The sequence below is a fragment of the Hyperoodon ampullatus genome (assembly GCF_949752795.1).
Source record: "Hyperoodon ampullatus genome assembly, chromosome: 3".
Classification (NCBI taxonomy): Eukaryota; Metazoa; Chordata; class Mammalia; order Artiodactyla; family Ziphiidae; genus Hyperoodon; species Hyperoodon ampullatus.
The window spans coordinates 14,572,063-14,597,033 of NC_136916.1; the positions used below are offsets into that span (position 1 = coordinate 14,572,063).

At 39.1% G+C, this 24,971-nt stretch overlaps 1 protein-coding gene and 1 long non-coding RNA gene across 2 annotated transcripts in view; both read left to right on the forward strand.

Moving 5' to 3' along the window:
- NEBL (nebulette) overlaps positions 1–24,971 on the forward strand; it is a gene marked incomplete at its 3' end in the record, with an annotated part of 349,160 nt that overhangs the window by 179,306 nt on the left and 144,883 nt on the right. Inside the window, exon 4 of the mRNA XM_079700816.1 lies at positions 532–639. Within this exon, the coding sequence (XP_079556942.1) occupies positions 532–639 (108 nt within the window). The remainder of the gene's footprint in view (positions 1–531; positions 640–24,971) is intronic.
- LOC307050638 overlaps positions 5,328–24,971 on the forward strand; it is a 54,923-nt gene continuing 35,279 nt past the window's right edge. The window contains exon 1 of the long non-coding RNA XR_013810803.1: positions 5,328–5,507. This is a non-coding gene — a long non-coding RNA (uncharacterized lncRNA). The remainder of the gene's footprint in view (positions 5,508–24,971) is intronic.

A 24,971-nucleotide genomic window follows, 5' to 3' on the forward strand; every position in this document is an offset into this window, starting at 1 on the left:
GGGCTGCTGTTGATAATGTTGTATGTCTCCCTCCTCCATAGTGCTGTCCAGGCTCAAAAAAGATGCTTTGTCACTGACAAGACAAGCCATGGGAGCAGATTTAACTTTCTTTCTCCACATTTTTGTCAGTTTTAGTATAACTATTAATGATGATAATAATAACTATTATGGAGTACTTGCTTGCTTCTTGTGGGCTAGGTATGTGAATTAAGACATTTGATCTTATCTTTCAACCTACTAAATAGCATTATTTAAATACTATTATTGTTGTTATCATCACCGTTTTACAAATGAGACCACCGAGGCCCAGAGTGGTTGAGTAACTTGCCTAAGGTCACACAGTGCTTGCTGGAACACAAACTAAGCAGTCTAGCTATGCACTGGGCCACCTGCTCATAGAGCTGTTCCTGGAGACTCTGCTTCCAGTTTTAGCAGCTTATATGGCCCCCATCTATCCTGAGTGGGATTTGTGATTCTTTTGCTTACTTTTCTTTTTTCTTCCTTTATTTCTTTCACTTCTATTTCTGTTAGGTCAAGTACAAAAGAGATTTTGAAGAAAGCAAAGGAAGGGGCTTCAGCATTGTTACAGACACTCCTGAACTACAGAGGCTGAAGAGGACTCAGGAACAAATCAGTAACGTAGGTGACCTTTTGTTCAGTGATGTAATACCCTAACTTGTATTTCTGGTGAGAAAGTGAAATTGGGCAACTTGGAAGTGTTCTTATTGCTATGGGATGCAAGCAGTACTCAGTGTCCTCAGAAAATATGCCAAGTTAACCTTTTAAACTCCTTCCCTTTGATTTCATCATAGTTATTAAGAGCCTAACAGTTTAATAGCAGTGACTACAGGCATACCTCATTTTATCATGCTTTGCTTTATTACACTTCACAGATAATGTGTTTTTTACAAACAAAAGGTTTGTGGCAACCCCGTGTTGTCAGATTATGGTTAGCATTTTTTAGCAATAACATATTTTTAAATTAAGGTGGGTACATTTTTTTAGACATGATGCTATCGCACACTTAATAGATGACAGTATAGTATAAACATAACTTTTATATGCACTGGGAAACCAAAAAATTCATGGGACTTGCTTTATTGTGATATTTGCTTTATTGAGCTGCTCTGGAACTGAACATGCAATATCTCTGAGGTATGCCTGTATATTTCTGAATACACTTTTAATTTATTTATTAAACTGATTTATCTAGTAAATTGATTTACTTAGTAAATCAATTTAATTAAATAAATTGTGTATTTAGAAATAATAATATTGCTATTAAAAGACATTATTGTAATTTAGCATCTTATTTCTTTTTGAATGATTCTCAGCTTTTGAATTTTTCCAAAATAGGACTTATATAGGTAAATATTAAAGCCATCAGTTAATTTTTTGCACTGGAATAGTATACAATGTATACATATAAGGTTAGCTATCTGGAGAAATCTCATATTTGCTAATTGTGTATACTTAAGATTTCATATTTTAAATTAGATATTTGTTGAAATGGCATATTACATCTAATTTTTGAAATAAACATTTACCTATGAGGTTGCTTTGGATTTGAAAGCTGCGTCTTGTTCAGTAATAGCGTTTTCTTGAAAAAGAAAATTGAGACTAGCAGAAGTTCAAAATGTATTAGGGACCAAAATTGTTAACCGAGTACTTATTAAAAGTGGTAATTATGTTTCTTCTAAAGTATTATATGAAGTGCGTCAAAATGATTTTTTTTCCAGAAAAAAATTAACTCTGTTAGGTATTCAAGAGGAAATATGAATGAAAATCAACAACTGTGTACGTGATATAAAAGTATGAGCAAATATGCAAGAGGCATACCATTTTTCACGAGAAGTCTATTTTGTGTGTCACTTGTACAATCACCAAAATTTGTGTCGAGATGTTTTAAGTTATGTAACATTAATTTCTAGGAAATTTTTAATTAGCAGATTGTTTTAAACTCACTGGTATTTGGCCATCATCATAATATACATATATATAGTAACAATTTGCAGATAGAATCATAGGCTATAATCTGAGAAAGAATTTTATGGGTCAAAAGTTCAAAAACAGAATTATTCAGTATTTTAAAAATTTATTTCGGGAGTGAGAGGAGGCAGCGCAGACACTTTGTTTTGCCATATTCCCTAAGGTTTATCCACTGTTTGCTCTTTAAATGGACATTTCATTTCAGTAAGGACTTTTTTGTTTGAAGAGAAAGGGTTGAATTGTAAGGATTCATGGCTTTTGTCCCTTAGTTTCTCTACCCACCCTAACAACCCCACCAATCATTAATACTGAAGATTGAGTCCATCGGCTTTCTTCCCCTTCATTCTTTCCTTAAATCAAAACCCTATTTTTGTTTTTTAAAATACAAATTAGAGATATGTCCCACTGGCAGTTACATTCAGTAATGTTTCTTTTTTTGGATTACTTTTGGAGAACCTTTTTAAAAAAATAAAAATAATGCTGTATAAAACAAAGTTACATCATAGATCTTCAACTATCGCAAATTTATTTCAAAAAGAACTAAACATTTCTACTTAAGACATCTACATGACCGCTAACGTAAGGATTGCAGTTGATTCAAAGGTAAGCCTTTTAATTTATATTCAAATTAAGTCATTATTCATATTTAATAAGAAAAGAACTGATCATTTCACCAACCTTTATCATTAGCAGGAATATACATTTTATTCAATACCAGAGGCTGTTTGCAGATCCATTCTTAATTATGCAAAAAACCATTATAACCCAGGTACGTATAAATCTATATTTATCATATACATAGCAGTATATGCAAAATACTATTTAGATTAAGCCTGTAATATAGACAGTGCTGATTTTTAGAAGTATTTAAATTAGATAACATCTTTCAAAAAAAATTTGTGCAACTTTCTTGATGTTAGCAACCATAGATAGCAGTCTTATAAGTAGTTCTTTTAGCTGTGATGAGGCGATTTACTAGTTGGATAGCAGTAAGAAAATAGAGATTTCATAATATTACTGTTAGAGATTTATTCTTAACAGTTTTACTGAGAAATAATTGACATACATTACTGTATAAGTTTAAGGTGTGCAGTGTGATGGTTTGATTTACATATATTGTGAATGATTACCACAATAGGTTTAGTTAACATCATCATCTCAGATACAATAAAAAGAAAAGAAAAAATTCTTTTTGTGATGAGAATTCTTAGGATCTACTCTCTTAACAAGTTTCCTGTATATCATAGAGCAGTTGTACGTATAATCATCATGTTGTACGTTACATTCCTAATACTTATTTATCTTATAACTGGAAGTTTGTACCTTTTGACCACTTTCCTCCAGTTCTCCCTCTCTCCACCCCTCTGGTAACCACAAAACTGATCTTTTTTCCTATGAGTTTGGTGTGTGTTTTTTTTTGTTTCTTTGTTTTTTAGATTACACATATAAGTGAGATCATACAGTATTTGTCAATAAGTCTCTCTGACTTATTTCACTTAGCATAATGCCTTCAAGGTCCATCAATATTGTTGAAAGTGGTAGGATTTTCTTGCTTTTTATGGTTGAATAATATTTCATTGTGTGTGTGTGTGTGTGTGTGTGTGTGTGTGTGTGTATACATATACATACATATATCTCAAAACTTCTTTATCCACTTATCCATTGATGGATACTTAGGTTGTTTCCATGTCTTCACTATTGTGAATAATGCTGCAATGAGCATGGGAGTGCGGATATCTTTTTGAGATAGTATTTTTGTTTCCTTTGGATATATTCCCAGAAGTGGAATTGTTGGATAATATGGTAGTTCTATTTTTAATTTTTTGAGGAACCTCTATACTGTTTTTCATAGTGGCTGCACCAATTTACGATCCTACCAACAGTGCACAAGGAGTTAGGGATTTACTCTTGAAGAAAAGAAGCTGTTAATATTCTGAGGTCTAGTGAGTTTATTATTCATTTGTAAGGCTACAACTTCATGAATTTTCCTGTGACCTCACAGGTTTTCCATATTACTCAAGGATCTTTTTTCTATAAGAAACTTGGGTTAATCTGAAAAGTGGTACTCTGGCTAGTCTAGTTTTCCACATTGCTTTCAGATAAACCCAAACACTGAAATTTATTGGCCAGATCCAGACAGATATTTTCGACAGTGGCCTAGATTGTGTCTGTTTTGGGAGGAAGAAGGTCAGACTGAAGAGACACCAGTGTCTTCCTGCTGGAGATGCTGGGATGGAGTGGGCTTATCCTGAAAATCACAAGGGATATGAGATTTGAGCCCCAGGTTTAATATGGGTTGATGTAGGTGGGTTAACTAAGTCAGGGTCTTTGTGATCTTTATTTTTCCATTTGCTTCATTTTTTTACTTGTTTTTAGTTTATCTTTGAATATTGTCTGGATCCTTCTAAGCTGCCTTTAATACCTTTCAGACTAAGGAAAACATAAAGACATAAAACAGTGGATTTAATGACGACTCCTAGGTGTTTTGGGTAATATGTTACAGATGAATGGGCATTTTTGATTGCTTGTGTCTGTGTCAGTGTTATGAAAATTTTCCAGACACTCTCATATTCATTTGTCAAAGATTTGAAATCATTTGGAAATGCCTACTCAGTCTGTGTATGTTACTGAGGTGTGGGATGAAATACAACTGTAAATTTGAAATTGTGTGTAATGAAAAGGGTGAGAGCAGGTTTAGCCTTAACTTCTTTTGGAGTCTATAATGCCAACATATTGAACCTGGAGATTTATTAAATGCTGCAATTTAAAATTCTTCTGCTCTATTACTCTCTTAGTATAGCTGCAGAAAGAATAAGAAAAGAGGCAGGATTTCACAATTTACAGAATGGTTGGAAAAGAAAAAGGACTGGTTCCCAAAATAAAGAAAAAATTTTCCATGAAATTCCAGATGTCTGATTGCTTACCTCACCTCCATAGGTCATACATTCTAGGTCATAAATTCAGAAATGGCAGAAATGTCCTAGTACAGCCTCATTACTTAGTGATATTTTAGGAAAATGTTCTTAAAGGACAATGTACAAATGTGAATTGAGGAATTCCTGTGCATTTGAACATTAAAAAAAAGCCTTTTCTCCGTTGTCCTTATAGCTCTGGCTTGTGTGGGTAATTGTAAAGGCTGTTTCTAATTCTTGTGTTTACCACCTTCAAGTTTATAATCAGTACATTCAGGGAATCTGCAGCAGGATAGCAAGGCAGAATCACCACCAGACATCTAAGGGACTCAGTCCAGCCTGAAGAAGATTATTGATGTGTTTCATTTTGCCTGTTTACACACTAATATAAGCTGTATTTTCAATTAGCTGAGACAGTCTGTGGATAAATTGTGAAATAAAATGATGTGCAACCCCGAGAGACTTTGACAATCTTTGTGCTGTAGATAAAATCTAGATGTTTATTTTCTAATTTATTTCAGGTGGTGGAGAAATATTATATGAAGGGGAAGGAAAAAAAAAAAACCCAGATGGCAAAATCTTGTATTTTACCGAGTGACTGAAATGGTAAGTATACCATTATGTGATTTGTTAAGATTTGTGCCTTGACTCACAGAGGAAGTACTTGTGCGTATGTATATGTATGCATGCATGTGTGCCTGTGTGTGTTGGCTTCAGTGGGAATCTCTAGAACTCCCTTTCCTTAGATCACTGGCCCACAGACAATAGTATTTTCATCTGCTCTGTTTTCTGTCCCTTACCCTATAAGTATCTATCCTTATGGTTATCTATCCTGTTTCCCAAATACCTCTTTTCACTGCCATTTTCACATTTAGCATACCCAGAAATGCTTGCTTGCTTTACAAGAAAAGTTCAGGTTGAAGCCTTTTTTCTTTTTTTTTTTAACATTATAGAAAAGAGTATCTCTGTAATTTGATATTGAAATGTAATTATTTTTAGTTTTTTTGAGACAGCTACATAATTTTTCATTGACTTCTTAGAATGCAAAATAAATTATGTGCCCATTAATAAGCTCACATGGATACTGCTGATTTAGTTCCCTGAGATTTTGTGAGTTAGCTTCAAAAATATTAGATTATTGGAGGTAAACATGACCTAATAATTGAATAGCAGTGTCTATGGACTATTAAAAGATTTGATTCAAAGTTATGTTGAGTGTAAGGGTGAGCATGAGGGTAGGGTTGATTATCTGGGGATCTGGTCTCTGTTTGTAATTTAAATAAATCATTTTGACAGAGACTGACTGTGGCCATGTTCAAGCTGCTGATGGTGTGAAATTGAGTTGTATGGTGGACAGAAGACAAGCAGTCAGGAGAAATCCCCAAAGGCAAAATTTGTTATGTAATTGGGTCAACTCATGCATGAAAAATGCATGCTAATTGTAAACTGGTAGCAAAATTATAGTGTATGAGGCAATTAGGTCTTATGTGAACCCGAACAACTGACATAGAGTTTTTCTTTCTTTTTTTTTATATTGAGCAAACATAAAATAAGATTTTTTTTAAAGGTGGGAAAGGTAAACACCATTCCATATTGAAATAGATTGTTAATTTTGTTCCTCATACAAGGAGCATAACTGTTTTATAACTAATGAAAAACTGATATGGAATCTTCTGATTTTGAGTAGTGAAATCTAGTACACCAAGTAGTTTGAAAGGAGAATGGTTATTTCTGTTATAACAGACAGTTTGTTATAAGTCATAACTGGGCTGGTTAGCATAGGTGATTAGTGATGAGGTCAGTGGTTTCAATTTAAGCCCTTGAAATCTAGTATTTTCACAGAGTGAATTTATGTGTTACCTTAATGACCCATGCTTTATCCTCACCTTATCTCAACCAGTAACTCCAATGCATTGCTGAGTAATAGTGGGTCAATAGAATTATCTTTTTTTTTTTTTTTTTTTGCAGTACGTGGGCCTCTCACTGTTGTGGCCTCTCCCGTTGCGGAGCACAGGCTCCGGACGCGCAGGCTCAGCGGCCATGGCTCACGGGCCCAGCCGCTCCGCGGCATGTGGGATCTTTCCGGACTGGGGCACGAACCCGTGTCCCCTGCATCGGCAGGCGGGCTCTCAACCACTGCGCCACCAGGGAAGCCCCAGTAGCATTATCTTTAAAGCAAAGATCGAATATGTCAAAGAAAGTGATAGGGCAATAACATGTATTTTCCTTATAATACCTACCACATGTATGAATGGTTTATTCGTTTCAAAACTCTTTGACATACCCAGTCTAATTAGATCCTCTGAACAACCTCTCCTTAGGGAAAGTATTTCTGTGAGGAATACTTATAAAAGTATTCATGAGAAAAATGTACGGAAAATTACCTCTTTGTCCTTTCTCATCTAAATCCGTGGTTTCCCTTACACCTGGTTTTGCTTTATTTTTCCACCTAGGGCAGAACATCAAAGGTTGATCTCTTCTTTTTATCCTCAATTTTTTAGCCACAGTCACTTAAAGAAACAAATACATCCCAGACCAGTAATTACTTGTGCATGGCAAGTACAGGAGTTTTCATTGTAAAATGGCATCGTCTGAAGAGGAGGTTTGGGAAGGGCCCCCATAATAAAAGAATTAACACATATGACTTCTTTTGGAAACAGAGATTAAGGATTCAGCAAACAATTTCTGAAGGTCCTTCTTTTGTGAAATCCCTTTTCCCCGCCCATTCCTTTCTTTTCAGTCCTGCTGTGTTCAGGCCCTTATCCTGCCTAAGTTATTACAGGGGTCTCCTAATTGGCCCTATCTCCTTTCAAGCTCTCTCTCTTCCTTCCATTGTATCTTAAACACTGTCACCAGAGGATTCAAAATATCTTTTTCATCATGACCCTAATTATAACCCACTAAAAAACTTCCCTTGGACCTCCCCTTTGAGTAGGGTAAAGTCTAATCTCCTAAACTCCTTAATTTCTGACTCTAAGGACCCTCTACAATCTGCTCCTAAATTATTTTTCACCTTACCTTTCACTGTCCTTCAACACTATTCTTCCATTTCTTTTAGGCCTGGCTATTTACTCTGTTCTGGGCTTTTCATGAGTCTTTCCTCTGGTTTGGAACAATTTCACACTATCTGTTAATTACATTCCCACCCCCTGATCCCAGACACACATTCAGACCCCAGGAGTAGCGATCTTTCTCATCTCTGAATCATGACAGTACTTTGACGATAGCACTGTTACCTGTAGCACCGACTTCACACATTACATTCCACATTCTGTTTTTTTTTTTTTTTTTTTTTTTTTGCGGTACGCGGGCCTCTCACTGTTGTGGCCCCTCCCGTTGTGGAGCACAGTCTCCACAGGCTCAGCGGCCATGGCTCACGGGCCCAGCCGCTCTGCAGCATGTGGGATCTTCCCGGACCGGGGCACGAACCCGTGTCCCCTGCATCGGCAGGCGGACTCTCAACCACTGCGCCACCAGGGAAGCCCTCCACATTTTGGGTTTAATTAACATTTCATGTGGTATGTGTTTTACCTCTCTAACTTTGTGAAGATGAAGATTATCCATGTCTTCTTTAATCTATGTTTTATATCACCAAGAATGATGCTTTGCACTTTACCTTTCTTGTCACATCCTTAATTTAGCCCTCCCTATCCCTTGCTTGGGTTGTGGGAATGGTCTTCTGACTGTTGTCACCTGTCATTCTACTGCCTCTGCTCCCTCCTAAACTGTTCTCCTTGTGGCTTCTTTCAGGGGTCCTAAAGTGCACATCTGATCTTGTCACTCTCTTCCTTAAAATCTGTCAATGTCTCCCCATGGCCTTTGGGTTAAAGTGTAAAACCTTTAGCATGGAATGAGGCTGCCCCTGGTTTAGTGCCAGCTGAGATCTCCAGCCTGGGGTCCCTCTTGGACCCTGAGCCCGATCCACTTCAAACGTCTGTCTGGAAGGCTGATTGTACCCGCTCCCTAGCCATACTCAGCTCAGAGGTTGTCTTTTCTCCCATAACCTTGCTCTTCCTCTCGCCTCCCTGGCGTTGTGGTTCTAGAGTTGCATTATGAACTATCTTCCTCCTGGACTGAACTCTATGAAGATTGGGCTGTGTCTTTTTCTCTTTAGCCCCAGGGCCTAACATGGAGCCAGGTTTGCTAAACAAATGAATTGACTTCTTGTGCCAACAGATCTTCCCATGGCTTCTCACTCTGCCCAAGGCTGCGGGCTCTGGGAAGGCTTACCCAGGACTACCACTGATTAACGTACCCATTTTGAGACTTTGAGGAGTGACTCCTTCTAGCATTGTGTGAGTTTCATCTTTTTTTTTTCTTTCTTTTTTTTTTTTGCGGTATGCGGGCCTCACTGTTGTGGCCTCTCCCGCTGCGGAGCACAGGCTCCGGACGCGCAGGCCCAGCGGCTATGGCCCACGGGCCCAGCCGCCCCGCGGCACGCGGGATCCCCCCGGACCGGGGCACGAACCCGCGTCCCCTGCATCGGCAGGCGGACCCCCAACCACTGCGCCACCAGGGAAGCCCGTGAGTTTCATCTTATAATAGAGATTATTACAGGAGTTCTAACCTTTCTATATTGATTTTAATCAAACATCTCTTTTAAGATCTGTGTAGATATCACATGGATTTTCTTCCTTAAAACTCCCAGATCTTTCCTCCATTCCGTCATTTTCTAGCACAAAGTAGTTACCTAAATATACTTGTTCAGTAAAGGACTGAATTCCTTTAAGGGTGTCATTTTCTCCATTTCTTCATTTTTTTTTTTTCTTTTGCGAAAGAGTCTGCCTTTCCATCTGAAACCACACAACTCAGACAGATTGGGACTTGCACTGACAGGCCAGGACTTGAACTCAGCCAAATCCCAGATTGGGATTTGAACCTACTGTCTTTTAATTGAGATCACACATCTGGTCTCAGGATGTAATGAAGCTCAGGTTCTTTATGTCTTAGCACAGAAAGAATTTAGTGAGAGGCAAAGTGATAGGTAAGAAGTGGATTTATTTAGAGAGGTATACATTCCATAGACAGAATGTGGTCTGTCTCAAAAGGCTAGAGTGACCTTGGGAGAAACACACTCCACAGACAGAATGTGGGCCATCTCAGAAGCCAAGAGGCCCTGAAATATGGGGTGGTTCATTTTTATGGGCTGGGTAATTTCATAGGCTAACAGGTGGGAGGATTATTCCAACTGTTTGGGGGATGGGCAGAGATTTCCAGGAATTGGTTCACTGCCTACTTTTTGGCCTTTTATGGTCAGCCTCAGAACTGTCATGGTGCTGGTGGGTGTGTCATTTAGCATATGCTAATGTATTACAATGAGTATAATGAGGCTCAAGGTCCACTGGAAGTCGAATCTTCCGCCATCTTGGACCTAGTTGGTTCTAACCAGTTTTTGTCCTGTCCAATGGCTATATCATTCTTTTAAAGGTTGTGCCCTGCCTCCTTCCCTCCTGTTTCACATCTACTTCTCCATCTAGGCAAATTAAACTTTTCCTAGGATATGTGCCACAGTCGGGTAGGGAACTAATCTATCCTTCCAACACAAAATTGCTAATGCCTAGAATAGTGCTTGACACATAGCAGGTGCTCCATAAGTGTGTGTTGAATAAATGAATATAATAATATTTAAAATATTGACTAATTTTGCACATTCTTTCTCTTTAAACTTCTCTTTGAAAGAGCATTCTTAGCTTTTAAGATTGCTTTGATTTAGTTATTTTTTTTCCTTTTGTGCTGCTTGATAAACACCTATTTTTCACTTTCTCCTATTTTTACTTAAATATTCAGTGATTTCTGTAGTTTTATCCAAAGATTATAGTAGTATTCGCTAAGTAAAGCAGGACCATTTGGTTTCTAACATGGCATTGAAGAATTTCATCATATTAGAAATGCAAGGACTGCCCCTGTTTTAAAATGTCAAAGCCAGGGGCTTCCCTGGTGGCGCAGTGGTTGAGAGTCCACCTGCCGATGTGGGGGACACGGGTTCGTGCCCCAGTCCGGGAGGATCCCACGTGCCACGGAGCGGCTGGGCCCATGAGCCATGGCTGCTGGGCCTGCGCGTCCGGAGCCTGTGCTCCACAACAGGAGAGGCCACAACAGTGAGAGGCCCGCGTACCGCAAAAAAAAAAATGTCGTAGCCAGGGAATTCTTTTTGATGAGTAAGTACCTGAAGAAAATAGGGCTTACAGTAGCCTGTTTGGGCAGCCATAACAAAAAATACCATGGGCTGTGTGGCTTAAACAGCAGACATTTATTTACTCACAGTTCTAGAGGCTGGAAGTTCCAGGTCAAGGTCCATCTGGGTTGGGTTCTGGTGAGAGCTCTCTTCCTCATTTGCTGATGGCTGCTTTCCTTTCCTCAGTGCATGTGCATGAGAGAAGGAGACTTCTGGTGTCTCTTCCTCTTCTTGTAAGGACATAAGTTGAATTGGATCAGGACCCCACCCATATGACCTCATTTAACCTTAATTACTTTCTTAAAGGTCCCCATCTCAAATACAGTCACATTGGAGATTAGGGCGTTAAGATATGAATTTGGGGGTGGGGCACAATTCAGTCCATAACAGGGCATTATGAGAAATGATCTACATAAATCACAGGATAATTCTGAGATAAGTAACATATGTTTTAGATATGCTTAGATACATAAGCTACTATCATAAGCCATTGTCTTTAGTGGAGGTAGATGATATCACCTGTTGCTATTCCAGGAAAACTTGTACATTCAGTTTTTAAATTTTTTCCTATTTTCAAACCGAACAATCTTTAAAAAAATGTCTAGTTCCTCTTTCCAATCCTTAATTAAGGATTAGGGCCAATTGGCCAATTGGCCCTTTCAGGCCTCTTTTTTTTTTTTTTTTTTTTTTGCGGTACCCGGGCCTCTCACTGTTGTGGCCTCTCCCATTGCGGAGCACAGGCTCCGGACACGCAGGCTCAGTGGCCATGGCTCACGGGCCCAGCTGCTCCGCAGCATGTGGGATCCTCCCGGACCGGGGCACGAACCTATGTCCCCTGCATTGGCAGGTGGACTCTCAACCACTGCGCCACCAGGGAAGCCCCAGGCCTCTTTTTATTTGTGGTTTTGAGCGAGGGTCACTTATGGAAACAAAGGTAACTCACAGGTGTAATTATATTTTTAAGTTCTCCAGGCCTCAGTTGGATTACGTAACTCAGAATATAGATTTCACGTGTCCTGTGCTGGCAGTTTGACCTGGGTGGATATGAGGAAAAAAGAGGGCAGAGGTGTGACAATAGAAAAGAAATACTCCCATGCCACAGGGTACATCTAATAAAGACTAGCTTTTTTAAAAAAAGTCTCAATTTCCAGTACATTATACAGATTTAAAACTTAAAAAGTATCTGAATTTTCTTCCAGATTTTATTATACCTCTTGGGACGTATCTACAGTGAGCACATACTAAATGTTGAAGAAAACACAGGAATCTTACAGATATATTTGTGGAGTCCCCACATGTGACTATCATTAATAATTATGCCACAATTATCATTTCAATGGATTTTTGGAGGTAGGTTTAAAACCTGTTGTTTTTTCAGTTAATAGGTGTAATAGTTAAACGTCATTTTAACTTATTAGGAGGTCATGAGTCAAGGGAGATATTATACAGAGATTTAATTAAAACCCATTGGTAACCCAAGCCAAGTTTAGACAATTAAAGAAAATTGCATGACTGGAAGTTAGAAGAATGTTTTTCTTTTTCAAGCATATGCAGATATGTTCTCTAATTTGCATTTCATTTTCCTAGAAGAATTGTCACGAAAATTGCTTTTCTTTATTTTTTGCTTATACTTTCTACTCTAGCATTCTTTTCTTTCCCCATTGTCAAGGCTGCTTTGTAGGCTTTTCCTTTTCTGTACAGAATCATGTGCAATGATGCTTGTAAAAGGATAGCTCCAAATTTCTGTTTGAAGGACCTATTGCTTTTGTAAAGTACCCCCAGACTTTTCCAAGGACAAGAAGCAAGAAGTTATCATTTTTTTGTTTGCTCACATTTATGATTTATTTTTCCTCTTGTGGCTGTATTAACTGTAACAAAGCCAACTTTTAATTGAATTAAGCTTTTGTATCATTGCCTCCTTAGTATTATGGAAGTGTCACAATTTGCCTGTGTTTATTAGCAAACTGTGAAAAAGGGTATAGATTTAGAAGAAAGAATAAAAGAAAGAAACCTAAAAATATCATTCTGTTCTTCTTAACACTTATTATTTTTGATCGACAGAATTGATTTCCCCCAAACAAAGTGATTTAAATATTTACTTTTGTTGTATAATTATTCTAGGTCTTTGAGGGCAAGCAACATTTCTTGTACATGTTTGAATCCTCCAGAACAGAGTGCTTTGACTGTAAATAATAAGATAGAAGTAGAAGTTGCCTTCACTGTTCCCTTATGTGTATATGCATGTTTGTTAAACATTAAACATTTGTTGTGGACATCACATTCCACCAGCCCCTGTAGCTTGCAGAAAAAAATGAGAAACCACTTTCTGCATGCATTTATGCCCAAGCTAGAATGCGTGAAGTGTTTGGGAAAGGCTTTCATGGAGGAGAGGCTTAATGCAACGTAAAGTCACAAATGATTGAGATGGCATTGAAATGAGCAAAGGAAGAAAGGAATGAATGTAAGGTTAGGAACACCCAACATCTACTTGTGAGAGTGCAGAGAGAGACACCATCACTGAAATGTAGATTGAGGCAAGATTATTGAAAGATTAGTATCATATTTTCAAATGTGCAGACTTCAAATGTGTACCTGTAAATCTGTGCCCGCCCCCTCTATTTCTTTTTCAGAAGAAACCACTTTTGAAAACAATTGCTGATTTAACAAACATTTTGAGTGTTTGCTCTGTGCCAGGCACTTTGCTAGGAGGTGGGGATTTAATGAGAAATAAAATAGATATGACCCTTGACCTCATGGAGCTTGTAGGTTACCCTATAGAAGGCGAGCAGATGATTGCAGCACAGTGATAAGTGCTTGATAGAGGGAAACACTGTGTTAATATCAGAAGGATAACTAACCAGGTTTGGGAGGTAAAGAAATCGAACCCTTGCCATCATTGTTTTAAAATAGTTTTTGGAGAATTTTACTGAATCATTTTCTTGAACAGTGATTCATACAGTTCATTTGTATAGTAGGTGCTATCAGTTTTGCTTTTCAGTTTTCCTGTGTCCTGTGTTTGTTTTCCCTATTCCCTGTTTGCCTGTCAGTATGGGCTTCCGGAAACTATCATTAAAAATTTATCAAACCATAGTATTATATATAAAATGTAAAAAATGCTCATCTATAGAAGAGTATCGATTGGCTTATTAATTTCAGGATGGCTAAAAAGATCAGATACATGTTCTCTCTGTTTTGGTTTTCAGTGCTTAAGAAGTTGAAGGGTTTTGAAAGTAAAACTATGGCCATTTTTCTTCATCTCCTTCCTACTCCCAACCTTTGTAGCAATAGTTTTGAGTTAAAAATTTTTCATGACTGGGTCCAAAATACATGGATCTGAAAGAGCCATATATGAACGTGTGATGTGTCCGTTAGCACACATATGTAGAGTGTACGTACGTGTTTGAGTAGAAAGGTACTGAAATGAATTGCTAAACATCAGTTGGTGCTGTTTGTTTCCACTTTCGGTGTTCTTGGCCCAGTCTGTGCTGACAGTGAACCTCTGGGACGTCCCCTCAGTGCTGTGGGGTCTTTTCCTGCCAAATATCATTCTCTTGCAAGATTAAATAGCTGAATCAGTGTGGCCCGCATCTCGATCCTGCTGAGAATATTGACTCCTGGAGGTTGTAATACAGATTAGCTGGTGAGAGCTCTGTTGGAAAAATAAAGTGAGTTTCTCTAAATGAATTTAACAACTGCTGTGAACCTTTTTGTGTCCTCCAGCATGAATGCGTATGCTGGCAGTTAACCATTTATTTCCCTCATTTTCTCCAAAAGTTGCTCCAGTTCACCCCTGGGCATTTATTGTAAATGTTTTCATAACTTTATTTCACATTTATGTTTCGCTCGATAGGGCATTTGACATGTTAAATTACTAAGTACTGTGAAGGGTAGGTCATTATTTATTTATTTAAGGAGGAAAACCATTTTTTGTACTTATAAAAATAATTTAGTGTTACTTATATAATTAAATAAACCACACCACAGGGTTATTTAGAGTAAACTGACTAGCCCATTGCTTTCTGATCATAGACTTTATGTTATTGGTCAAAAAATTGTGAAATATTTAGCACGAGGCAGGACAGATGGCTAAAATTATTTGCATTGCTTCCAACCTCTATTCCATGACTATTTCTGCTTCCAGGGTTAGATTATAATAACCTTTAAGGGTTCTAAATTCTACAAAGATTATGGTGCTTCCCCTTAAACGAAATATATTAAAAAGTCAACAATAACAATGCTGACCTCTAAAGCACAGAACACACAGACACCCTGAAAATGATGAGTAGTTTGTTAGATTTTCTGATTGCATGCTTCTGGATAACTTCATCGAACTCTTTGCTATTTTGGGGGTGCCTCTCGTCACTTATGTTTATGAAGCCTGTGCTTAGTCTGTTTATGAGACAGTCCTTCCATCTGCTTCCTGCGTTCTTACCCGTTTGTCTCCTGACACCTCCTCTGTGTGTGTGTGTGTGTGTGTGTGTGTATGTGTGTGTGTGATTTCTCAGTACAAATGTCTGTGACTGTGATTTGTAAATGCCAAAGCACGACACAACTGGAAGGCTCTTAAACTGGTGAGTGCTGTGTTTACTTTTGCAGATTACTCCTTAGATCATCACTGCGATTATTACAATAATATCCTTAAAATTAAATAATTAGTTAAATTATTTTTTAATTTGCCACCATAAGCACACCCGAAACTGGGGGTAAAAAATGTCCTGAGTGGGACTTCCCTGGCGGTCCAGTGGTTAAGACTCTGCACCTCCACTGCAAGAGCATGGGTTCGATCCCTGGTCAGGGAGCTAAGATCCCTCATGCCTCGCATGGCACAACCAAAAGGAAAAATAATGTCCTGAGAGAAGGCACAAGAAGAGGGGCGCAGTATCAGTTTGGCAGCTTTTAGCCTGTCTTCATAAAATAGCCTATATTTTGCAGTTACCCCAGATGAGGGTGTTAGACAAAGTACCACCTGACATTTGAGTCTGTGTTTACTGAATACTTTGCAGGTTAACTTGCAACTCTGCCACACTGTCAGGAATATAATTGGGGCTAGAACCAAGGTCTCTTGACCTCTAGCCTGTTTTGCCCTTCTCTTTGGATGCATGACTCTTTGAATTACATTGATGTTCATTGTTGAAATTTGCAGTCATTCAGAAATAGACTTTTGAGGTGCATTTTAAAAAGGACTCCTAATTATTAAACTGTAAATCCTCTAAAATATCATCAGAGGCTCAAAAAATCCATCACTTCAAGTACACAAAATATTTATGAGTTATCCATAGTAAATGCCATCGGGATTTCCATGCCTGTGACCTTGATTTCAGTCTCCCAGTATTAAGACTACACCCCCCTTTTAAATTGTAAAATATATTACACAAACAAAACTGTCTATGGAAACTTATGTACAGTTTAAAGAATAGTAATAAAATGGGCACACATGTACCCAATACCCAGCTTACAGAATAGAGCGTTTTGGAAACATTTGAAGGCCCCGATGTTCTTAGGTTTATACCTCATCCCCCTGACTAGCTACCAGCCACACAAGGGCCACTGCATCTTAAAAACACAGATTTTCACATCCAAATGATGAAAAGATGATATGAAAACACAATTTCCATATATGGAAACAATGTACAGGTTTTGGAGAAAACCTGATTGGCTTCTTGCACCACAAAGCACACAACGGTCGGCAGGTTTATCCTCAATCAGCCGTTCGGGACTCAAGAATGAGAATGTCAGTCACTGTGACACCGTGCACCACTGTTTATGCTTAGATGACGCCTCCTCCCTGAATGGAGGACGAGGTTGGGGACAAACGTTCATGAAGGGCTCACTCTGTGCTGGGCACAGTCTTTCACATTTGTTATTTCATTTGTTTTTCTCAACAATCCCTAGAAATAGCTGTCATTATCCTCATGGCATGGATGAAACAAGCCCAGAGAAAATAAATAAATTTCCTAAATGCATACAACCAGTGAAGAACAGAGTGGAGATTTGAGTCCAGGGTTTTTTTCCCTGACTTTAAAATGCAGGATTTTCCCTCTACACCAGAATTTCGGGATTGTTGCTTATATGTTATATCTGGAGCCCTTGTGCCATAGTGCAAAGGTCCAAGATGTAAGCTTCTGGGTTTTTTTTTTTGTTTTCGTCGCGCCTCACGACTTTCAGGATCTTAGTTCCGCTACTGGGGATTGAACTGGGGCCACAACAGTGAAAGTGCTGAGTCCTAACCACTGGACCGCCAGGGAATTACCAGGAACTTCTTTTTGTTAATGCAGCAGTTCATTTATCCTTAAATGGCATTTTGGAGGCCACATGGTGATATTAGGACCAAGTTTAGAAGTTTCAAATTTGTTACCACTGGAAACAGAGCTTTATCACCGATGAGTGGAATCTCCCATTCAAACGTTCCTTTATGTGCTGGGGTGCAGGAAGGCACTGCATTGCCCCAGACAGTGTGAGTGTGGGACTTACTCATGTGATACTTGAGGTTAAGGATCAATGCATATTCTACTTCAGGATGTACTTACCTTTCTTGTTCTCCCTTCCTCTGAAGGTGCCTGCTCTGTGCTTGGTTTTGTGCTGGGAGCTGGGGACACAGGATCTAAGCGTGGATCTTGCTCAGCCCAGAACACACAGCACAGCCTGTTAGGAGAGAGATGAGGTTTCGGGGTTTGGGTATCATAGAGTCAGGAACCCAGCCCTAGGTGGGATGTGGTGATGGTCAGAGGTGGCTTATAGAAGAAGGTGGCATGAAATGAGTTTGTGAGAATGAATAAGGACAGAGACAGGGGAGGAAGAGGTGATGGTGAGTGGTGGGTGGTGAAAACTTCCCACATAGGGAACTGAGTGTACAAGGAGTCAGGAATGAAACTGCATGTGAGGAACTGCAAATACTAATTTTATCCTGAAGACTGGGGGAGTAACTAAAAGGTATTTTTTAGTAAGGGAATGGCACTAGACTTTAGGGTCATTGTTTGTCTAAATGTTGGGAGTGGTTTGTCTAGTCCTGTTGTCAGCTTGGCCCTTGTATGGGTGGTATTTCACTGCAGTTTTTACCATGGATCTTGAAGTCCGGCTCTTGTTGGGCCTGTGGAGATTTAACACTTGTGTTTGTAGGGCTCTGCTTTTGCAGAACAAAAACAACAACAACAAAATCACAACTTCTTGTATCTCCGCATTTTCAAGCTATGCCAATTAAAAATAAAAGAACTTAAGCACTTTTGTTGCATGGATTTATACTTGAATGACAAACGTCGAGCGCAGGTGTCGGTATGGTGTGTAAATAGGGCAAAGGTGTGTTCGCGCACCGACCGTGATACAAGCCGGGTGTGGCCAGTCTCAGACACAATGTCAGGTTGGCAGGTCTGAGAGTGTAGACCCATATTGGTATGTATGCCTTTAGCATTGCGTGCAGGTGCTACATTAGTTCCATACAAATATGGAGAGGAAAATCTCCATTTCTAAACTGTTGGCAATTGGGGTAAACTTATCTATGTTTTAATAAAGGTTAAGCCTAAACTTTTGTTGCTTTGTTTTCAAAAGTTAGATGACAAACCAGAGTGCAGCTAACTTTAACTCAGAAAACTTAACTGCCTCTTGCCCCTTCAACAGGCCAGAGATCGTAGACATCAATCAGCACAGATGTCTATGTTGTGCATATAGATGGTCCAAGAGATGACCTGGGGTCCTTGTTGTCCTCAGGGTGCTGTCCGGAAATAATCTTTTCTGGCAGCTTATAAGGATACCTGTCTGAGATGATTTACCATTGGCTCCTCAAGTCAGAATGCAAAGGAACGAAATCCTTGCAATTGAATAGTTTTTTTTTCTTTTATTTATTTTGCTTTATAACAAATTTAATCAGTTATACATATACATATGTTCCCATATCCCCTCCCTTTTACGTCTCCCTCCCACCCTCCCTATCCCACCCCTCCAGGCGGTCACAAAGCACCGAGCTGATCTCCCTGTGCTATGCGGCTGCTTCCCACTAGCTATCTACCTTACGTTTGGTAGTGTATATATGTCCATGCCACTCTTTCACTTTGTCACAGCTTACCCTTCCCCCTCCCCATATCCTCAAGTCCATTCCCTAGTAGGTCTGTGTCTTTATTCCTGTCTTACCCCTATGTTCTTCATGACATTTTTTTTTCTTAAATTCCATATATATGTGTCAGCATACAGTATTTGTCTTTCTCTTTCTGACTTACTTCACTCTGTATGACAGACTCTAGGTCTATCCACCTCATTACAAATAGCTCAGTTTCGTTTCTTTTTATGGCTGAGTAATATTCCATTGTATATATGTGCCACATCTTCTTTACCCATTCATCCGATGATGGACACTTAGGTTGTTTCCATCTCTGGGCTATTGTAAATAGGGCTGCTATGAACATTTTGGTACATGTCTCTTTTTGAATTATGGTTTTCTCAGGGTATATGCCCAGTAGTGGGATTGCTGGGTCATATGGTAGTTCTATTTGTAGTTTTTTAAGGAACCTCCATACCGTTCTCCATAGTGGCTGTACCAATTCACATTCCCACCAGCAGTGCAAGAGTGTTCCCTTTTTTCCACACCCTCTCCAGCATTTATTGTTTCTAGATTTTTTGATGATGGCCATTCTGACTGGTGTGAGATGATAGCTCATTGTAGTTTTGATTTGCATTTCTCTAATGAGTAAAGATGTTGAGCATCCTTTCATGTGTTTGTTGGCAGTCTGTATATCTTCTGTGGAGAAATGTCTATTTAGGTCTTCTGCCCATTTTTGGATTGGGCTGTTTGTTTTTTTGTTATTGAGCTGCATGAGCTGCTTATAAATTTTGGAGATTAATCCTTTGTCAGTTGCTTCATTTGCAAATATTTTCTCCCATTCTGAGGGTTGTCTTTTGGTCTTGTTCATGGTTTCCTTTGCTGTGCAAAAGCTTTTAAGTTTCATTAGGTCCCATGTGTTTATTTTTGTCTTTATTTCCATTTCTCTAGGAGGTGGGTCAAAAAGGATCTTGCTGTGATTTATGTCATAGAGTGTTCTGCCTATGTTTTCCTCTAAGAGTTTGATAGTGTCTGGCCTTACATTTAGGTCTTTAACCCATTTTGAGCTTATTTTTGTGTATGGTGTTAGGGAGTGATCTAATCTCATACTTTTACATGTCCCTATCCAGTTTTCCCAGCACCACTTATTGAAGAGACTGTCCTTTCTCCACTGTACATTCTTGCCTCCTTTATCAAAGATAAGGTGACCATATGTCCGTGGGTTTATCTCTGGGCTTTCTATCCTGTTCCATTGATCTATCTTTCTGTTTTTGTGCCAGTACCATACTGTCTTGATTACTGTAGCTTTGTAGTATAGTCTGAAGTCAGGGAGCCTGATTCCTCCAGCTCCATTTTTCGTTCTCAAGATTGCTTTGGCTATTCGGGGTCTTTTGTGTTTCCATACAAATTGTGAAATTTTTTGCTCTAGTTCTGTGAAAAATGCCAGTGGTAGTTTGATAGGGATTGCATTGAATCTGTAGATTGCTTTGGGGAGTAGAGTCATTTTCACAATGTTGATTCTTCCAATCCAAGAACATGGTACATCTCTCCATCTATTTGTATCATCTTTAATTTCTTTCATCAGCGTCTTATAATTTTCTGCATACAGGTCTTTTGTCTCCTTAGGTAGGTTTATTCCTAGAGATTTTATTCTTTTTGTTGCAATGGTAAATGGGAGTGTTTCCTTGATTTCACTTTCAGATTTTTCATCATTAGTATATAGGAATGCCAGAGATTTCTGTGCATTAATTTTGTATCCTGCTACTTTACCAAATTCATTGATTAGCTCTAGTAGTTTTCTGGTAGCATCTTTAGGATTCTCTATGTATAGTATCATGTCATCTGCAAACAGTGACAGCTTTACTTCTTCTTTTCCGATTTGGATTCCTTGTATTTCCTTTTCTTCTCTGATTGCTGTGGCTAAAACTTCCAAAACTATGTTGAATAAGAGTGGTGAGAGTGGGCAACCTTGTCTTGTTCCTGATCTTAGTGGAAATGGTTTCAGTTTTTCACCATTGAGGATGATGCTGGCTGTGGGTTTGTCATATATGGCCTTTATTATGTTGAGGAAAGTTCCCTCTATGCCTACTTTCTGCAGGGTTTTTATCATAAATGGGTGTTGAATTTTGTCGAAAGCTTTCTCTGTATCTATTGAGATGATCATATGGTTTTTCTCCTTCAATTTGTTAATATGGTGTATCACGTTGATTGATTTGCGTATATTGAAGAATCCTTGCATTCCTGGAATAAACCCCACTTGATCATGGTGTATGATCCTTTTAATGTGCTGTTGGATTCTGTTTGCTAGTATTTTGTTGAGGATTTTTGCATCTATGTTCATCAGTGATATTGGCCTGTAGTTTTCTTTCTTTGTGACATCCTTGTCTGGTTTTGGTATCAAGGTGATGGTGGCCTCGTAGAATGAGTTTGGGAGTGTTCCTCCCTCTGCTATATTTTGGAAGAGTTTGAGAAGGATAGGTGTTAGCTCTTCTCTAAATGCTTGATAGAATTCGCCTGTGAAGCCATCTGGTCCTGGGCTTTTGTTTGTTGGAAGATTTTTTATCACAGTTTCAATTTCAGTGCTTGTGATTGGTCTGTTCATATTTTCTATTTCTTCCTGATTCAGTCTTGGCAGGTTGTGCATTTCTAAGAATTTGTCCATTTCTTCCAGGTTGTCCATTTTATTGGCATAGAGTTGCTTATAGTAATCTCTCATGATCTTTTGTATTTCTGCAGTGTCAGTTGTTACTTCTCCTTTTTCATTTCTAATTCTATTGATTTGAGTCTTCTCCCTTTTTTGCTTGATGAGTCTGGCTAATGGTTTATCAATTTTGTTTATCTTCTCAAAGAACCAGCTTTTAGTTTTATTGATCTTTGCTATTGTTTCCTTCATTTCTTTTTCATTTATTACTGGTCTGATTTTTATGATTTCTTTCCTTCTGCTAACTTCGGGATGTTTTTGTTCTTCTTTCTCTAATTGCTTTAGGTGCAAGGTTAGGTTGTTTATTCGAGATGTTTCCTGTTTCTTAAGGTGGGATTGTATTGCTATAAACTTCCCTCTTAGAACTGCTTTTGCTGCATCCCATAGGTTTTGGGTCGTCGTGTCTCCATTGTCATTTGTTTCTAGGTATTTTTTAATTTCCTCTTTGATTTCTTCAGTGATCACTTCGTTATTGAGTAGTGTATTGTTTAGCCTCCATGTGTTTGTATTTTTTACATATCTTTTCCTGTAATTGATGTCTAGTCTCATAGCATTGTGGTCAGAAAAGATACTTGATACAATTTCAATTTTCTTAAATTTACCAAGGCTTGATTTGTGACCCAAGATATGATCTATCCTGGAGAATGTTCCATGAGCACTTGAGAAAAATGTGTATTCTGTTGTTTTTGGATGGAATGTCCTATAAATATCAATTAAGTCCATCTTGTTTAATGTATCATTTAAAGCTTGTGTTTCCTTATTTATTTTCATTTTGGATGATCTGTCCATTGGTGAAAGTGGGGTGTTAAAGTCCCCTACTATGATTGTGTTACTGTCGATTTCTCCTTTTATGGCTGTTAGTATTTGCTTTATGTATTGAAGTGCTCCTATGTTGGGTGCATAAATATTTACAATTGTTATATCTTCTTCTTGGATCGACCCCTTGATCATTATGTAGTGTCCTTCTTTGTCTCTTCTAGTAGTCTTTATTTTAAAGTCTATTTTGTCTGATATGAGAATTGCTACTCCAGCTTTCTTTTGGTTTCCATTTGCATGGAATATCTTTTTCCATCCCCTTACTTTCAGTCTGTATGTGTCTCTAGGTCTGAAGTGGGTCTCTTGTAGACAGCATATATATGGGTCTTGTTTTTGTATCCATTCAGCCAATCTGTGTCTTTTGGTGGGAGCATTTAGTCCATTTACATTTAAGGTAATTATTGATATGTATGTTCCTATTCCCATTTTCTCAATTGTTTTGGGTTTGTTATTGTAGGTCTTTTCCTTCTGTTGTGTTTCTTGCCTAGAGAAGTTCCTTTAGCATTTGTTGTAAAGCTGGTTTGGTGGTGCTGAACTCTCTCAGCTTTTGCTTGTCTGTAAACGTTTTAATTTCTCCGTCAAATCTGAATGAGATCCTTGCTGGGTAGAGTAATCTTGGTTGCAGGTTTTTCTCCTTCATCACTTTAATTATGTCCTGCCACTCCCTTCTGGCTTGTAGAGTTTCTGCTGAGAGATCAGCTGTTATCCTGATGGGGATTCCCTTGTGTGTTACTTGTTGTTTTTGCCTTGCTGCTTTTAATATGATTTCTTTGTGTTTAATTTTTGACAGTTTGATTAATATGTGTCTTGGCGTATTTCTCCTTGGATTTATTCTGTATGGGACTCTCTGTGCCTCCTGGACTTGATTAACTATTTCCTTTCCCATATTAGGGAAGTTTTCAACTATAATCTCTTCAAATATTTTCTCAGTCCCTTTCTTTTTCTCTTCTTCTTCTGGAACCCCTATATTCGAATGTTGGTGCGTTTAATGTTGTCCCAGAGGTCTCTGAGACTGTCCTCTGTTCTTTTCATTCTTTTTTCTTTATTTTGCTCTGCAGCAGTTATTTCCACTATTTTATCTTCCACCTCACTTATCCGTTCTTCTGCCTCAGTTATTCTGCTATTGATCCCATCTAGAGTATTTTTTATTTCATTTATTGTGTTTTTAATCGATGCTTGATTCATCTTTAGTTCTTCTAGGTCCTTGTTAACTGTTTCTTGCATTTTGTCTATTCTATTTCCAAGATTTTGGATCTGGGAAATAGAATCTTGGATCATTTTTACCATCATTATTCTGAATTCTTTTTCAGGTAGACTGCCTATTACCTCTTCATTTGTTAGGTCTGGTGGGTTTTTATCTTGCTCCTTCTCCTGCTGTGTGTTTTTCTGTCTTCTCATTTTGCTTATGTTACTGTGTTTGGGGTCTCCTTTTTGCAGGCTGCAGGTTCGTAGTTCCCGTTGTTTTTGGTGTCTGTCCCCAGTGGCTAAGGTTGGTTTAGTGGGTTGTGTAGGCTTCCTGGTGGAGGGGACTAGTGCCTGTGTTCTGGTGGATGAGGCTGGATCTTGTCTTTCTGTTGGGCAGGTCCACGTCTGGTGGTGTGTTTTGGGGTGTCTGCGGACTTTTTATGATTTTAGGCCACCTCTCTGCTAATGGGTGGCGTTGTGTTCCTGTCTTGCTAGTTTCTTGGCATAGGGTGTCCAGCACTGTAGCTTGCTGGTCGTTGAGTGAAGCTGGGTGCTGGTGTTGAGATGGAGATCTCTGGAAGATTTTCGCCGTTTGATATTATGTGGAGCTGGGAGGTCTCTTGTGGACCAGTGTCCTGAGGTTGGCTCTCCCACCTCAGAGGCACAGCACTGACTCCTGGCTCCTCAATTTGGGATGATTTGTTGTCTATTCATGTATTCCACAGATGCAGGGTACATCAAGTTGATTATGGAGCTTTAATCCGCTGCTTCTGAGGCTGCTGGGAGAGGTTTCCCTTTCTCTTCTTTGTTCTCACAGCTCCTGGGTCTCAGCTTTGGATTTGGCCCCGCCTCTGCGTGTAGGTCGCCGGAGGGCGTCTGTTCTTCGCTCAGACAGGACAGGGTTAAAGGAGCAGCCTCTTCGGGGACTCTGGCTCACTCAGGCCGGGCGGGAGGGAGGGGCACGGAGTGCGGGGCGAGCCTGCAGCGGCAGAGGTCGGCGTGACGTTGCACCAGCCCGAGGCGCGCCGTGCGTTCTCCCAGGGAAGCCGCCCCTGGATCCCGGGACCCCGGCAGTGGCGGGCTGCACAGGCTCCCGGAAGGGCGGCGTGGACAGTGACCTGCGCTCGCACACAGGTCTCTTGGCGGCGGCAGCAGCAGCAGCCCCAG